The following is a 16,139-nucleotide window of genomic DNA, read 5'->3' on the forward strand; positions in this document are numbered from 1 at the left end:
CATCGTAGCAGGCACCTGTAATCCCAGGTACTTGGGAGGCTGAGGCAGGAGGATTGATTGAACCCAGGAGGCAGAGATTGCAGTGAGCTGAGATCGTGCCATTGCATTCCAGTCTGGGCAACAAGAGCGAAACTCCATCTCAATCAATCAATCAATCAATAAGTCTTTTTAAAAAAGTTTAACCCGGCCGGGTGCGGTGGCTCACGCCTGTAATCCCAGCACTTTGGGAGACCGAGGCAAGCAAAGCATGAGGTCAGGAGTTTGAGACCAGCCTGGCCAACATGGTAAAACCCCATCTCTACTAATAATACAAAATTTAGCTGGGCATGGTGGCACATGCCTATAGTCCCAGCTACTCAGGAGGCTGAGGCAGGAGAATTGCTTGTACCCGGGAGGCAGAGGTTGCAGGGAGCTGAGATTGTGCCACTGCACTCCAGCCTGGGTGACGGAGGGAAACTCCATCTCAAAAAAAAAAAAAGGAAAAAACTTTAACGTGTTTTTAGGGTCAAGATGTCTTAACATCTGGGATTTGCTTTAAAATTCTTTCAGAAACTAAAAAAAAAAAAAGACCAGGTGCAGTGGCTCATGCCTCTAATTCCAGCACTTTGGGAGGCCGAGGCGGGCGGATCACCTGAGGTCAGGAGTTTGAGACCAGTCTGGCCAACATGGCGAAATCCTGTCTCTACTGAAAATAAAAAATTAGCCGGGTGTGGTGGCGGGCACCTGTAACCCAAGCTACTTTGGAGGCTGAGGCAGGAGAATTGCTTGAACCTAGGAGGTAGAGGTTACAGTGAGCCAGGATTGTGCCACTGCACTCCAGCCTAGACAACAGAGTAAGAGACTCTGTCTCAAAGAAAAAAAAAAGATGAACAATGCTAATATCTGGTTAGCCCAGGTGGCAGGCCCGGGGCTCTGGGCTCCAGGTGTTTGCATTGTTCCAGGCAAGCCTGCCTGCTTCGGGACAGCACCTCCACCGCTGGCTGGGAGCTTTGCCTGGCTCTCCACTTGCATCCAGAAGGCGAGCATGGGGAACCAGGAGCCAAGTGTTTGGGGCAGTGGCAGGGGTTGTGGCCTCCTGGGAACCCTCCCAGTCCCCAGTGACCCTCAGCACCAGGCTGGCCAGGCCCATGGGCGGGGAGGAAAATGCACGGCCCGGGCTCCTGGCAGCCGCACGCAGTGTGACCACAGCTGAGCAGCTCTGCAGGAGTGGTGGCCCCATGGTCACAGGGACGGGATCACAAACCAGGATCCTTAAACAGGCTGGGATCTGACCACTTCCCTGGCCCTCACCCCCAGCACCCCCTCCAGCTGCACATGCACATACATGTAGTTGCACACACACATGCACACCCTCCTACACCACCCAGACAGTCCCCACAGCAGGCAGCCAGGATGGAGGGAGCACCTTTCCGCCTGTGTCTCACTGTGGGTCTGGGCTTGGGCTGACTTGGTACAGCCTCTGGCCAGGGTCGGGAGGCAGAGGCACTGCCCCGCCTGAGCTCTCGGAGCTGGGCAGTGCCCCTTGTTGTTCTCCTGCCCCTCAGTGGGTGGCTGGTCCTGCTGGGTGCCTGGGTCCAGCACAGCTGCCACAGGTTAGGCCACCAGCCTAGGCAGGAAGAACAGGGTGAAGATGGCAGAGCCCCTGGGAGAGCTTCCTGGGACCAGATCTTCAGCTTGTGGGCAGCAAGCACCCCACCTGGCTCTTGCCCTGCAGGCTGCCTGGCTTCATCACTGGTGGGGTCAGTGGTGGGGCAGCCCCTCCTGGCGCCCAGCACCACAGTGCCCTCTGTCCCCAGGCCTGCCCAGCTCTTTGTAGGGTCCTGGAATGCCCCTTCACTGATCCCAGTGGGAGATGAACCCACCTCTAATGAAAGTCCTGTCAAGCAGATGCAGCCCGCGGGCCTGGCTGTGCTGTGCCTCAGCTCCAGGAAGAGGATCACCGGGCAGCCTGGTGGGCAGGTTCGCCTGGCATGCCGGCTTTCTCCGCAGCTTGTGATAGAGGCACTTGCAGGGAGGCACACGTGTGAGCACAGGACAGAGGAGCTTTCATCAGGCAGAGGCTGCGTGTTTGTAACAGTCCCGTCCAGGTTGCTTGCTTTATTTTGAATCTGAAATGGAGTTTTCGACTCCACTCTGGGCGTCCACCCAACAGGTGCCTGGGGACACCCACCTGCTCCCCACCATGCAACTTGCTAACCTTCAAGCGGATCAGTGTGACTACTCCCCAGTCTGATGGTCTGCAGGAATGTGGGGGCAGCAAGGTTACAGGGCCTCAGGCCAACCCAGGGATGGGGGCACAGCTTGTACATTTGGGGCTTTTTCACAGAAAGACGAGGGTGCTGAAGGGTCCCTGAAGGTCCCAAAGGTGGCAGGGCCAGGCCAGGCAGTGAGCCCGAGCCTGGTGTCTACAGGCCGACGGGAACCACTGCATAGTGGCCGTGGCCAACAGGCTGCCCAGAGCATGTCATTTTTAGGGCCTTTCCTGGACCTTCCATTCCAGCTCTCTGTAGGTTTTCCAAGCCTCTTGTTCTGACATTGACCAAATCGTTACCCAAGACGCAGGCCTTCACCTGCACCTCCAGTTCATTCAGCTGGTTCTGACAGCTTCAGGAACAATCCATGGAGCTGCTCCCAGCCTACTCTGCAAGGCCCCCCAGCCCCTGCTGGCCTCCCGTGCACAGTGCAGAGGCTCATTCAGGCCCAGTGCGGGAGGGAAGGGGTACAGATCTGAGAAGCAAGGGCTTATCTCCCAGGGGCAGGGCAGAGTGAGGGATGGGCCGATGAAGAGTACGCCTGCATGGGGCAGCAAGCAGCCCCAGGGGCTTAAACTGTGTCCAGCTGCAGCAGGCCTGCCGGAGCGACCAAGCAACATTTGTGACACCTCAACTGAGGGCTGCACTTGGCAGTCACATCTTCCCAGACAGGCGATCGCCAGTCCTGAGAACACTGCAAAAGCTCACCACTGAGAAATGGAGGTTACCCTCGAACCCTCAGGCATCCACACAACTCCCCTCCCTGCTTGGCTCCACTGCAAACCCTGAGCGGGCATTGAGGACACAGCCATCTCCACACAGGGTATGAGAAGGAACAGCGGCCTTCCTGTGAGTAAATGCAGCAACCCAGCACACACAGCACTGCCACATGCAAAGCCTGGCTCAGGTCACAGTCAAATCCCAGTTAAGGATGTGGCTCGCTGGTTGCAGATGGAAACTTCTAGCAACCCAGAAACCAACTGTGAGAGTTCATGATGAGGGACGTGATCCCACCACTCTCGGTAGACACCAACGCAACATATCAAGTGTTCGCAGCTCACCCACCCACCCATCCCAGCTGGGTTGGCCTCCCAGCCAGGCCCTTTCCAGCGGCTCCGCCAGCCTGCTCATCCAGCAACGCGACTCCACAGGGTGAGCACAATGTCAACACTTGTTCTGCAGTTTGCTGCTGAGTCCTGCTTCCATCACTGCAGTGCCCACTTCACTAAGGAGTGAACCTGGGAGAAGGCGCCTGGCCTGGCTGTGGCCCAGCAGGGATCCAGGCCCAGAAGGCTGGGCTCAGCCCTGTGGAGATCCCCCTACCCTGAGGAAATCCTGCACAGGAATCTGTGGGCAGAGCAGGCAGTGTTCTCCAAGGCGCGTTGTCACCCCTGAAAGGAAGATCGGTTCCCTGGGAGGAATCTGCTATCTTCATACTGTTCCACGTCTTCAAATAAATGTGCATTACTTTTTAACCTTAGAAACTGAACTTCCGAGGCGGAAGAGGCTCTGAAGCTGTGCGCAAGGTGCACTGTACGTGAGGGGCGCCCACTACGCGTCAGGAAACGGCCCCGTGAAACTGTCAACTAAAATGCCCTCTCCCCTCAGTTCGGTCAGAAGCAGACTACAGAGAACAGTGCCAAAATTTTAGGTCACTGCGATTTGTATTTCTGTTTCTGAATAAATATGTTGTAAACACAATTATTAAACACTTGGAAAATGTGTTCCCAATTAAAGTCAATTTGTAGCTACATACTTAAAAATACCACATACACGGCCAGGTGTGGTGGCTCACGCCTATATTCCCAGCACTTTGGGAGGCTGAGGCAGGTGGATCACCGGAGGTCGGGAGTTCGAGACCGGCCTCACCAACATGGCGAAACCCTCATCTCTACTAAAAATACAAAAATTAGCCGGGCGTGGTGGCACCTGCCTGTAATCCTAGCTACTTGGGAGGCTGAGGCAGGAAAATCGCTTGAACCTGGGAGGCAGAGGTTGCAGCGAGCCAAGATCATGCCATTGCACTCCAGCCTGGGCAACAAGAGTGAAACTCCGTCAAAAAACCAAAAATGCCTGGCGTGGTGGCTCACGCCTGTAATTGCAGCACTTTGGGAGGCTGAGACGGGCAAATCACGAGGTCAGGAGTTTGAGACCATCCTGGTCAACATGATGAAACCCCGTCTCTACTAAAAATACAAAAAATTAGTTGGGTGTAGTGGTGGGTGCCTATAATACCAGCTACTCGGGAGGCTGACGCAGGAGAATCACTTGAACCCAGGAAGCAGAGGTTGCAGGGAGCTGAGATTGCGCCACTGCACTCCAGCCTGGACAACAAAGCGAGACTCCATCTCAAAACAAAAAACGCCACACACACAGACTAAACCTGTAGAGAAATGCTAGGAAAACAGCTGATTACTCAGCCACTGTGCACCACGGCGGAAACAAGTGGGCTTTGCTGTACAGTATCACAGGTGAACACGATGACAGTCCAGGGAATGAGGCTCCAGCTACACTTCTAGGTCACAGCAGCTGTTCTCTCCTGTCTCTGTGTCTCTGTGGTCCCCAAAGTCACATTCTCTGAGCAGTTTATAATTTTGAAGGCTACCAAAACAGGCACTACAACTACTACTAATGCTGAACAAATGATGTTTTTAAAAGATAAAAATGCTATACAGAAACAAAATAGTGCTTTAGGTTTATTGCTATAAAACACATACCCTTTAAACTAGGGTCCATGAGGATTAACTTTTGACATCAGGGGACTGTCAGAGGTCGTGGACACCCCCAACCCCAGCCAGGTGCTGAACAAGGTAAAAATAATTTGCTCTGCAACCCTGTGTGGGGGGGAATAAAAGTAACCCGGCGTCCATTTAATAATGCAGCCAAGTGAAATTCCTTTCCCCACCTTACAAAGCACCATTAGATAACACAGCCGAACCCATCCTGCAGAAAGGTCGCTGGAGGGTCAGGCCGTAACTAACGCCACATTCCCATTTTGTTTGCCGGATAATTTTTTAATAAAGTAAGGTTTACATCACTGATATTTAAAAATGGCTATATGCACAAAAGAAAACACACCTTTTTGGTTAAGGGGTAAGGAAGTTAGAGAAAGCATGAGAAACAGGGAGCATGTGGGGTGAGGCGGGGCAGGAGCGGAAGGCCGCAGGCACCCCCAGCTCACTCCCTGCCTGCGGCAGCACCCATGGCCCTACAGATCAAGGTGCCATGAATGACAAGGATTCAGATCTCTTTCATTCTAGGCTTCAACCTAGCCTTAACCTTTTGTTTCAGCACCAATCTAACAGAGCAGTGCAGGCATTTCTCATCCAGCAGCAATGCTGTTTCCTCACCCAGGGTGGGTGCCTGGGCTGACCCTGACGGGAACCTCCAGAAACACTGCCTTAAGAAGGCCCCACCGAGGGGCTCTGAGGTCCCTGAAGACCAACTGGTGCCCGTGATCTCCAAACAGACAAATATTTGACCTTTGTCTTCAATGACATTTACATATAAATAGACATAAATAAAATCCTCCATAATTTACACTTAAGTCTAGGAAGATGTGGCTCCCACAGATTTTCTAACGACAAAAAAAGTGTAGTTGTGTACGGTTCTTGATTTTCACCCAGGTCTCACTGTAGCACAGAACATAATGAAGTATCATCACACACACATTTAAAGTAAAACATGATACATTCACACTGTTGACTCAGACTGTAGTGATGCTCACTGCCAAAAAAAAAAAAAAAAAAAAGCCCTTATTTAAACCTTAAAAAAACGAAACACACCAACTGCAATTGTTTAGGCTATAAAAGTTCTAATGTAGCAGCAAAGGATGTTTATAGAAAAAATATACTTTTAAGAAAATAGCTGAAAAAATCTAAAGAGATAAGGTATAAAAAGTTTAAAAAATATATCTTAAAATACTGCCCAAAACATATAAAACTGAATTGTAAAAATTCACCTATCTAAATGTAAAGGAGGTTGATGCAGCTGTGGCCTGCCGTCCTCTACAGTGGGGGACACAAAGAGACACAAAGGTCCCAGGGCTGTGGGGACATCAGAACTGGCCCAGAGACAGAAGCCTTCCAGGAGAACAGCCTCTGCCTGGCCCTCCACAGGGGGGAAGTAAGTGGGATGGGCCTGGGGCTGCAGACCCCACTGGTAATGGGCTGTTCTGGGATTTCTCAGAATCAGCAGACAGGGCAGCAAGGCTGGGCCGCTGGCGGCAGGCGCACCCTCCGTGGGAGCCAGTGCTCACGTGTCCATGCGTCAGAGGCGGCTGTGAGCGCTCAGGGCTCCTGCTCAGGTCTCCACCAGGATCTCCACTACGTGGTCCAGCTCGCCCAGGTCAGACTTGCAGCTGGAGCTAGGGCCCGGGGTGGCTGGAGCCAAGCCCTCGAGCCCTTCACAGGGGCCTGGCCTGGCGCCCCCCATCATGCCTGTCAGTACTGTGTCCAGGTCGTAGTAGGGACTGTCCACATCTGAGAACAGCTCTTCCATGCAGCTGGGGTTTTTAGTCTCCAGCGTTTCAAATATTTGATCAAGTGACTTGTGAAAGCTTCCTCTGTTTTCTCGAGGGCCATCCATCTCCCAGACGCTGCTCTGCGGGTGCCTTGGTGCCTGCGCTGAGGTGACTGGGCAAAGGTCAGAAACTGGGCCCTGTGTGTGGCCATCTCCCAACCCAGGGGCAGGACGTGCCCCCTCCTGCTCCCACGCTGCACGGCACAGTATCTCCGTGGAGACCAAGCGGTCGAGCGGCGCCCGCCCTGCAGCCTGGGGTGCCACTGCGCGCCACGTCCCATCCTGCGTCATCTCCTCTTGGATCTGCCGGACTGTGTTGGCAATGAGGACTGAGCGGCACAGATTGGGCTCCACAAGCATGTGGCAAAGCTGCAGCTTCACCAGAGACATGTCCAGGAGCGACTGCCGCTGTAGGCTGTACGAGGACACGGTCTTCAAGCCAGCCAGGGCTCCCTCCACGTCTTCCTCGTGGCCAACACATTTCCTCTTCAGTCCTCGTGCAAACATTGTGTCCTGCAGAAACCAAGGAAGATACCACTTAGCACACAGCAGACTCTCTAGCAGACAACGCCCCTTGGATTCCGTCTGACTGCCCTGACTGTACACAAGGAGCAGTGACTCTGTAACAGGCAGGGAAGTCAGAGCTGAGACGTGGAGCCCAGTGGGAGACCCCCTCAGATTAGCTGCCATCCTGCCTAATCCAGGCAGTCACGTTGTGAGAAACAACAAACCTCTAAACTGTACCACAGCAGTGATCTCCAGCAAAAAAAGGTAAATGAACTAAAAGTAGGAGAAATATATAAGAGAAATATAAGTGTTTGAGAGCTTGGCTGAAAATCTGTATCAAAAAATCTAATTGTAGTGCATACAAAAGAAGAGACCCTGGGGTAACATGAGATGAATGTGAACCATGCCAGCCTGCAGAGGGCGCAGGGCTGGGGACAGGGCCGGGCGCACACACCTACCATTCCAACTTCCCTCAGGATCCTGCCTGGGACAAAGTCACTTCTGTGTTCAGAGGGTTAGTGCCTTCCCCCTCAATACTTTCACTAAAAGCCTCTATATGTCGCAGACAGCCATGCTGGAAAGCTGTGCCACCAGGAACGCGCAGGGGAAGGACTGCAGGGCTGTATGCTCTAACCATGCAGCGAGTGGGCTGTGTTTCGTGCACAATTCTCCAAGGGACACAGGGTCCCCTGGCAGAGCCCATGTGGCCCTGGGCAGCCCCTTGTTCCCACACCCACCCGTGCTGCGTGCCTTAGGGATCATTAGGGATCACACCCATTCCTTGGCTCCCCCCACCCGCCCCCACCAGTTCATTTCTCCCAAGGTGCAGAGGCTCTGCCTGGCTGCTTTCTACTTGACATCTCTCAGGGTCAATGCCCTCCACTGGAGAACTCTTGACGAGTTGGCACAACCATGGCTTCAGGGGCCACCTCCTCCCTCTCATCCCAACTCCTTTCTCTTCAAAGGAACCAAAACATGGCAAGGTGTGTGTTGGGGGGGCGGGGGGAAGGGGGGTTCCCCACCAGTGTGTTGTGGCAGCCCACAGCTGGCCAAGGCAGCGTTTCTCAGCGTGTGTCTCAGCAATGGCGCTGCTGGTTGAAGATGCAGATTCCTGGACTTTACCCCAGACCTGGGCAACTCCGGGCTGGTACCTGAGGCTCAGCCTTGCTGAGCAGGCTCCACTCAGATGCACAGCACAGATGCACTAGATGGACATTGACCATGTCTACTCTTAGAAATACGAGTCTGTGCAAACTTTTTTTTTTTTTAACTGATTCTAAATTGGGATATCTCTGGGGCATTGAAGGCAGAGCAGAGAAGAGGGTGGGCTCTGGCTTTTGACAGGTGCCATTCTGAGCCAGTGCCGCCTGTGGGGAGCTGGGAGGATGACAGCTGGCTCAGGGCCACACTGGCCGGCAGAGTCTGACAGGACAAGCATCTCACACATGATTAAGTTTATCTCTTCTCATGCTTGTGATGTAGTGAAATATTATTTCAAATCAAGTTATGCATAAATAGGGTTACAATCTTTTGAATATGCAAACTTTGGAACTTCTTTTTCTCTTAGTCAATCTGATGGCTCCCTGTGACCAGGGTATACCCAGGTTGCTTTTGGAAAGCTGGGCTATGGGAGGCATATGCTGTCTCTGCTCGGGGTCTGGAGACCCAGGATGGGAGGTTTCGCAGTGCGGGAGAACTGGCTGCCAACCATACCCCTTCCCAGGAGCCCCTCTGGAAGCTCCCACCTGCTGGTCCTACCTTGAATAAACAGAAGAAAGGTTCCCCCTGTTCTCTGAATTTCCTTTCAGTGTCATAGATCTCAATTGCCTGTGCATTTAACACACCTAAATGTTATAAAACTAAGTGACGTCTTGGGCATTTATCCGAGAGAAATAAACCAATGTTCATGCAAAAACATGTTCCAGAATGTCCACAGCAGCTTTATTTGTAATAACTCCAAACCAGAAACAAGGAAAACGTCCCTTTCACCTGGGCATGGTGACACACACTCTGCTCCATTTATGCCACCAAATCCTACTCTGCAATAGAAAGGAATGAACTGTTGATACACACAACGGATCCTTCCACAAGGGAATTATGCTGAGGGAGAAAAGCCAACCTCAGAGGGGTGCCTGCTGTGCGATCCCATTTATGCCACACTGCAGTGCTGACCCAGAGCTGAGGGGTGGCATGGCTAGAAAAGGACCTGCGCAGGGAGATCTCGGGGGTGAGGCCCCTTCTGCTCCTGGACTGTGGGGGTGGTTCCACTCTGACTGCACAGCACGGGACACATGCACATGGGCCTGCAGCAGCCATGTGATCCCATGGACCTGGGGCCTGGCTGTGCATCCTATGAGGATGCCAACCCTGGGGAGCAGAGGAAGGGCACACGGGACCTCCTGAACACTGCTCTGCGACCTCCCCTGGTTCTACAATTATTTCAAAATTAAAACTAAAATAAAACTTACATAACCCTAGCTTATTTCCCCTACAACACCAATTTCCCCAGCAGCATGCAAGTGTCACCACAGGCACAACCACCTCTCACACCTGCATACACCAGCTTCTCAACTACCTCTCACACCTGCATCACCTCTCACACCTGCATACACCAGCTTCTCAACTAACTCTACATGAAGGACACTTTACCACCAAAACACATTTAAACATTTCAACTACTTCTGGTAAATATTCACGTTCTTTGTGTCAGCCACAAATTTAACTTTTCAGAGGTTTTCATCCCAATCCATTGTTTAAATCACTGGCTTAAAATTGCTAAGTATATTGAGAATTAACATAAGGCTATGTCAAACTACAAAAGACACCCTGTGTTGAGGAAAAGATTAAGTGCCACGGGTTCCTCTGTGGGAAGTCACTATACCTTTTGGGTTTTTAGTTTCTCTTTCAACCCTATCTCAATCCCAAGCCTGCATAACAATGGATTAATTAAGACCCAAACCAAATCCTCTTGAACAGCATGCATTCAGCCCAAGTTTACAGACAGAAGAACCCCTGGCTGCCTCCCTTGACTCTGGACACCCAGCAGCACAACCCCCATAATGTAGGGTCTACAGGAGGTCAGCATGGCTGACCAGGACGATGAGGGCAACTCACAGAAGGAACGAGAATACCAATGGGACAGACCAAGAAGACCCACAACCACACTGGCAACCAGCTCAGGAAGCTGGCCCAAGCTCCTAGTATCCTCTGGGTCCCACTTTGCTTTCCTCTGAGTCCTTAGAAACGCCAGGTCATGAACCTCCCATTGGGGATCTTAAGAGGATGAATTAAGTGCTTGGCCTGGTGCTGTCAGCAGTCCTAAGGGCAGCACTAGGAATCTGTGACCATCGGAAATCACCCTAACATCTGCTCTGAGTGAGGGAATACACCAACAAACAATGGCGGAACCATGCACAGAAGCAGAACTATCAGCCATAATCTGCGGCAAGTGGTCCGAAAGCAGCCCTTTACCTTCAGCAACCAGCCAGGAAGCCAGGTTGCCCTCGTCACTCTTGCAGGAAGCCTGGCTGCTTTCTCTAGGAAGCTAAACAGTCATTTCCACAGCAAGCAGCCCAAAATGGCCAGGACATGATTAGCTGACAACCTCTCCAGTTTTTGTCCCTGCTTCCAATTTAGGACCAACCAGAGAAAGCCAAATGTGTTCTAAGCCATCTCATAGGAGCCCCACTTCTTTCTGTTGTTGTTGTGTCACCCAGGCTGAAGTGCAGTGGCATGGTCTCAGCTCACTGCAACCTCCACCTCCCAGGTTCAAGGGATTCTCCTGCCTCAGCCTCCCGAATAGCTGGGATTACAAGCGTGTACCACCAGGCCTGGCTAATTTTTGTATTTTCAGTAGAGACGGGGTTTTTACCATGTTGGCCAGGCTGGTCTCAAACTCCTGACCTTGGGTGATCCACTCAACTGGGCCTCCCAAAGTGCTGGGATTATAGGTGTGAGCCACTGTGCCAGGCCAGGAACCCCACTTCTAACCAGCCACCCCAGTCCCCCAAGTCAGCAGCCTCCATCAGCCATCCCTGAGCTTCCCTGGTTTCCACTGTAAAGCTCTCCTGTTCCCTCGCCTGCCTATGAGTTTCTGCCAATCACAAGGGAGAAGGGCCGCACCCTTGCTAGGGTAAGCTCTGGATAAACAGCCTCTGCCTGTTCTCACCTGGTTGCTTATTTCCACAGCTCACTGTAGACAATCTGGAAGAGTATCAAAAACCACAAAACAAATTTTCTCTCAGGATCCTATCCACTCAGAAAAAAAGTCACCACTTGGGTTCTTCCTTTCCTGGGTTCCTCCTTTCCAGCCGTTTCTCCCAGCACTTTCCTCTCTGCATAAGGGAGGGAAGTTTCACACTACTGACAATTTTCCCAATCACAAATGATACCAGTTTCTAACTTTAGGTGCTTTGGTATTTCTAGCATTTGGCTTCCTCAGCCTCGACTCTACTTACTAGGGTGAGGTGCAGGTACATTTTTAAGACGCTTGACACACATTATCAAACCGCATCCTAAGAAGGTGGAGCAATCCATCAACCTTCCCCTGCACTAATTTCTGCACACTTGCTCGTAAAGCTTCCTCTTGCTTTTCCAAGTCTCTGAGCCCCACAGCTAAGCATTCCTTCCCTCCTCCACTAAGCTCCACCTCTGTGTTCCTATCCTGTTCCACAGCTGCTCTTCTGCCAGGGCCAGACACCCTGGCCTCCCTGTGTAGGTCCTTTTCTGGCCATGCCACCCTTCAGCTCTGGGTCAGAACAACAATGTGGCATAAATGGGATCCCACAGCAAGCATCCTTCTGCGGTTGGCTTTTCTCCCTCAGCATAATTCTCTTGAGATCCTTGCAAACTGTCTCGTGTGTCAACAGTTCACAACAGAGTATGATTTGGAGGCACAGAGCCCAGCGTCACCGCACCCCAGTTGAAGGGGACTTTTTCCTTGTTTCCAGTTTGGAGTTATTACACATAAAGCTACTAAGGACACTCTAGAACATGTTTTTGCATGAACATTGGTTTTTCATTTCTCTTGGAAAAATGCCCAAGAAATAACCGTTTTATAAAATTTAGGAGTGTTAAATGCACAGTCAATGAGATCTATCACACTGAAAGGAAATTCAGAAAACAGGGAACATTTTTTTCTGTCTATTCAAGGGCAGGACCAGCAGGTGTGAGCCTCCAGAGAGGCTCCTGGGGAGGGGTGGCGGTCCTTGGCCTAGTTTCATCTCTCTCAGTTGTAAGCATTCTTTTTTTTTTTTTTTTTAAAGACGGAGTCTCACTCTGTCGCCTAGGCTGGAGTGCAGTGGTGCCATCTCAGCTCACTGCAACCTCCACCTCCCGGGTTCAAGCAATTCTCCTGCCTCAACTTCCCAAGTAGCTAGGATTATAAGGTGTGCACCACCACGCCCAGCTAATTTTGCATTTTAATAGAGACAGGGTTTCGCCATGTTGGCCAGGCTGGTCTCGAACTCCTGACCTCAAGTGATTCGCCCACCTCAGCCTCCCAAAGTGCTGGGATTACAGGCATGAGCCATCACACCCAGCCACAAGCATTCTTTTAAGACTTAAACAGGCCGGGCACAGTGGCTCAAGCCTGTAATCTCAGCACTTTGGGAGGCTAAGGTGGGCAGATCACAAGATCAGTAGATTGAGACCATCCTGGTCAACACGATGAAACCCTGTCTCTACTAAAAATACAAAAAATTAGCTGGGTGGGGTGGCACATGCCTGTAGTCCCAGCTACTCGGGAGGCTGAGGCAGGAGAATCGCTTGAACCCGGAAGGCGGAGGATGCAGTGAGCAGAGATCGCGCCACTGCATTCCAGCCTGGGCGACAGAGTGAGACTCCATCTCAAAAAAAAAAAACACTTAAAATAAGATCTGGCGTATTCTGACAAAGGAATGCAACTCAGCAACAAACCTCAATGATTTATGCAACGTGGATAAATTTCAAAACATTATGCTGAATAAAAGCAGCAAGACACACACAAAAATATATACTGTAGGATTCTATTGATCTGAACCTTCAGGACACGCAAAGTTAATGTAAGTTGTGAAAACACAGAAGGGTAGCCACCACCCGGGTGGGAAATGCTACAAGGGGCCAGAGGGAATCCTCCAGAATGATGGAGATTCTCTCGCCCCTTGTAGGACTCGCGTAACCCAGGGACCTGCGTAGATGTGCCTGGGTTATACAAGTCCTACAAGGGACGAGAGAGAATCTCCATCATCCTCCACTGCATCTCATCCCATGCACAGATCCCATTCTGGTACCATGAGTATATTCCTGTTCAGTCACTTCAAATCATTGCTGTCCAATGTTCCAAATGTCCAGCAGCTAATTCTGTGTTGTACCCAATATTTTAAAATGCTAACAAGTTTATTACTATTAATACAAAAAGGAGTAAAGCTCATAGGTGTTTTTTACAGTCGTGTGACCCCTAAGAGCTGTCACCCAGAACAAGCGTTCAGGGGTGAAGAGGATAAGGTTGGGCCCGGAGAAGCTGGCCTGTGAGGATCACCCTGAATTGGGCCATATCTCTGTTTGGGACAAAGTCACCAAGAGCATCATCTTGACCAGCCCTGAGGGATGCCTGGGCTGGGCCCAGCTCCCTGAGGGCCTCCAGTGTGACTCTGGCCTGAGGCTGCTTAACTCCTTCTAATATGGAAGGGCCCTATACCATACGGGCGGGGCTGTGGAGCCTAGCTCCCTGCTCAATTTTTTTTTTTTTTGAGACGGAGTCTCGCTCTGCCGCCCAGGCTGGAGTGCAGTGGCCGGATCTCGGCTCACTGCAAGCTCCGCCTCCCGGGTTCACGCCATTCTCCTGCCTCAGCCTCCCAAGTAGTTGGGACTACAGGCGCCCGCCACCGCGCCCGGCTAGTTTTTTGTATTTTTTAGTAGAGACGGGGTTTCACCGTGTTAGCCAGGATGGTCTCGATCTCCTGACCTCGTGATCCGCCCGTCTCGGCCTCCCAAAGTGCTGGGATTACAGGCTTGAGCCACCGCGCCCGGCAATTTTTTTTTTTTTTTAAGATGGAGTCTCATTCTGTCCCCCAGGCTAGAGTGCAGTGATGCAATCTCAGTTCACTGCAACCTCCACCTCCCAGGTTCAAGCGATTCTCCTGCCTCAGCCTCCTGAGTAGCTGGGACTACAGGCACGTGGCACCACGCCTGGCTAATTTTTGTATTTTTTGCAGAGACGGGGTTTCACCATGTTGTCCAGGCTGATCTCCAACTCCTGACCTCAGGCAATCCGACCACCTCAGCCTCCCAAAGTGTTGGATTATAGGTGTGAGCCACCATGCCTGACCCCCTGCTCAGTTTTGAAGCTCCTTCTACACATCTAGTTAAATGCCTAAAATCCCACCAACTCCACAGGGTGTCAACGGGACAGCCAAGGCGTTCACCCCTCAATCAACTCCCAGCACCGCCCTTAGGCTTCTAAACCAAGCATCAACCAGAAAGAGAAAAACCAAGAGGGTCAGACAAACTGAGGATATGTCCGACATGGCAGGTGGAACAGCCTACAGGCCACTAGGGACAGAGTAAACTAAGCCCACGGAGGCAGAGGCCAGCAGAGAGCAGCCCCGCAGTGCTACTCAGGCAAGCAGAGTACAGCTGAGGGACCGGCCCTTCACTACAGCAGCAGCCGCCACACCTTCGTGGCTGAGCAATCCCATGAGGCTGGCTGAAAATGCGGATTCCCAGATTCTGACCAATAGGGCTGGGACTGCTGGGGACACTCAACTCTGACCTAACCTGTCACCTTCACAGCTGGACTTGCAGCCACTTCGAAGTTTCGGGTTAAGCAAATTATCAACAATTTCCATCTCTCACACATCAGATAAGCTTTGAAATACTCTATCGGAAAAACAGGAAGAGGAGCAAGGTCTTCAGTCTTGAGATCTACTGAGTGGGAGCTCCACCTTCCACTACAGTCTGCTGGAGGCTGTTCCTGAACAATTACTGATATGTTAATTTCAGGGGTTTTTTTTGTTTGTTTTTTTGTTTTTTGAGACGGAGTCTTGCTCTGTCGTCCAGGCTGGAGTACCTCCGCCTTCCGGGTTCAAGTGATTCTTCTGCCTCAGCCTCCCGTGTAGCTAGGTTTACGATTACAGGTATGCGCCATCACGCCCAGCTAATTTTTGTATTTTTGGTAGAGACGGGGTTTCACCATGTTGGCCAGCTGGTCTCGAACTGGGGACCTCAGGTGATCCACCCGCCTAGGCCTCCTCCCAAAGTGCTGGGAAGTGTGAGTTACCGCGCCCAGCTAATTTCAGGTACTTTTGTTACTTGGAACGATACACCTTCCTTTCCCTGAAAACATGTTCCAATGGCAAGTTGAGGGAAACTTCCTGGCCCCTTTTCCAAGATAAAGCCTACCACTCTTCCTAGAAAAAGGGTGTAACTCACTTTGTGTTGATTTCCACCCTAATTATAAAACATGGTGACACTTGAAAATAGTGGTTGTACGTAGAAAGTTTATAAAACCTAAGTTTTGGGAACAGGCGATGTTTTCCTGTGGCTCACTTTGAGAGAACGGTTATCTGGGTCCTGCCGTCTCGTGCGTCCCACACGAAGGCCACAGGAGAGGCGAGGCAGCGGAGACCCTCTATTCCAGCAAGCTGTAGGAGCCTTTGTCACGACGATCCTGTTTACCGGACGAGAAGCGTTTGAAAACGCGCAGGGAAGCTTGCCTCTGACTTCTGCAAATGTCTCGGGGACTTTTCCTAATCCCACCTCGGAACGCCGGAGGAGCCCAGGAAAGACGGCGCTGGCCGACCCGCCCGGGGTCTGGGCCTCCTCCCACATCCTCGGCCCTCTCCGCGGCCGGGATCCAACTGAGGGGGCTGCAGCGCGCCC

The 16,139-nt window shown here is 51.7% G+C and overlaps 1 protein-coding gene across 2 annotated transcripts in view; it reads right to left on the reverse strand.

The window, feature by feature from the left end:
• Positions 1–6,049: 6,049 nt before the first annotated feature.
• Positions 6,050–16,139, reverse strand: part of CDCA4 (cell division cycle associated 4) — a 14,876-nt gene continuing 4,786 nt past the window's right edge. The window contains exons 1-2 of one of the 2 annotated variants that reach the window (XM_011982898.1): positions 15,690–16,138; positions 6,050–7,286 (exon numbers count right to left, since the gene is read on the reverse strand). In XM_011982898.1, coding sequence (XP_011838288.1) covers positions 6,555–7,280 — 726 coding nt within the window. In that variant the 5' untranslated portion in view covers positions 7,281–7,286; positions 15,690–16,138 and the 3' untranslated portion in view covers positions 6,050–6,554. Of the gene's footprint in view, positions 7,287–15,689; position 16,139 lie in introns of those variants that run through there. The other variant, XM_011982897.1, reaches the window with a different exon arrangement.

The sequence above is a fragment of the Mandrillus leucophaeus genome, unplaced genomic scaffold (assembly GCF_000951045.1).
Source record: "Mandrillus leucophaeus isolate KB7577 unplaced genomic scaffold, Mleu.le_1.0 Scaffold244, whole genome shotgun sequence".
NCBI classification, from domain to species: domain Eukaryota; kingdom Metazoa; phylum Chordata; class Mammalia; order Primates; family Cercopithecidae; genus Mandrillus; species Mandrillus leucophaeus.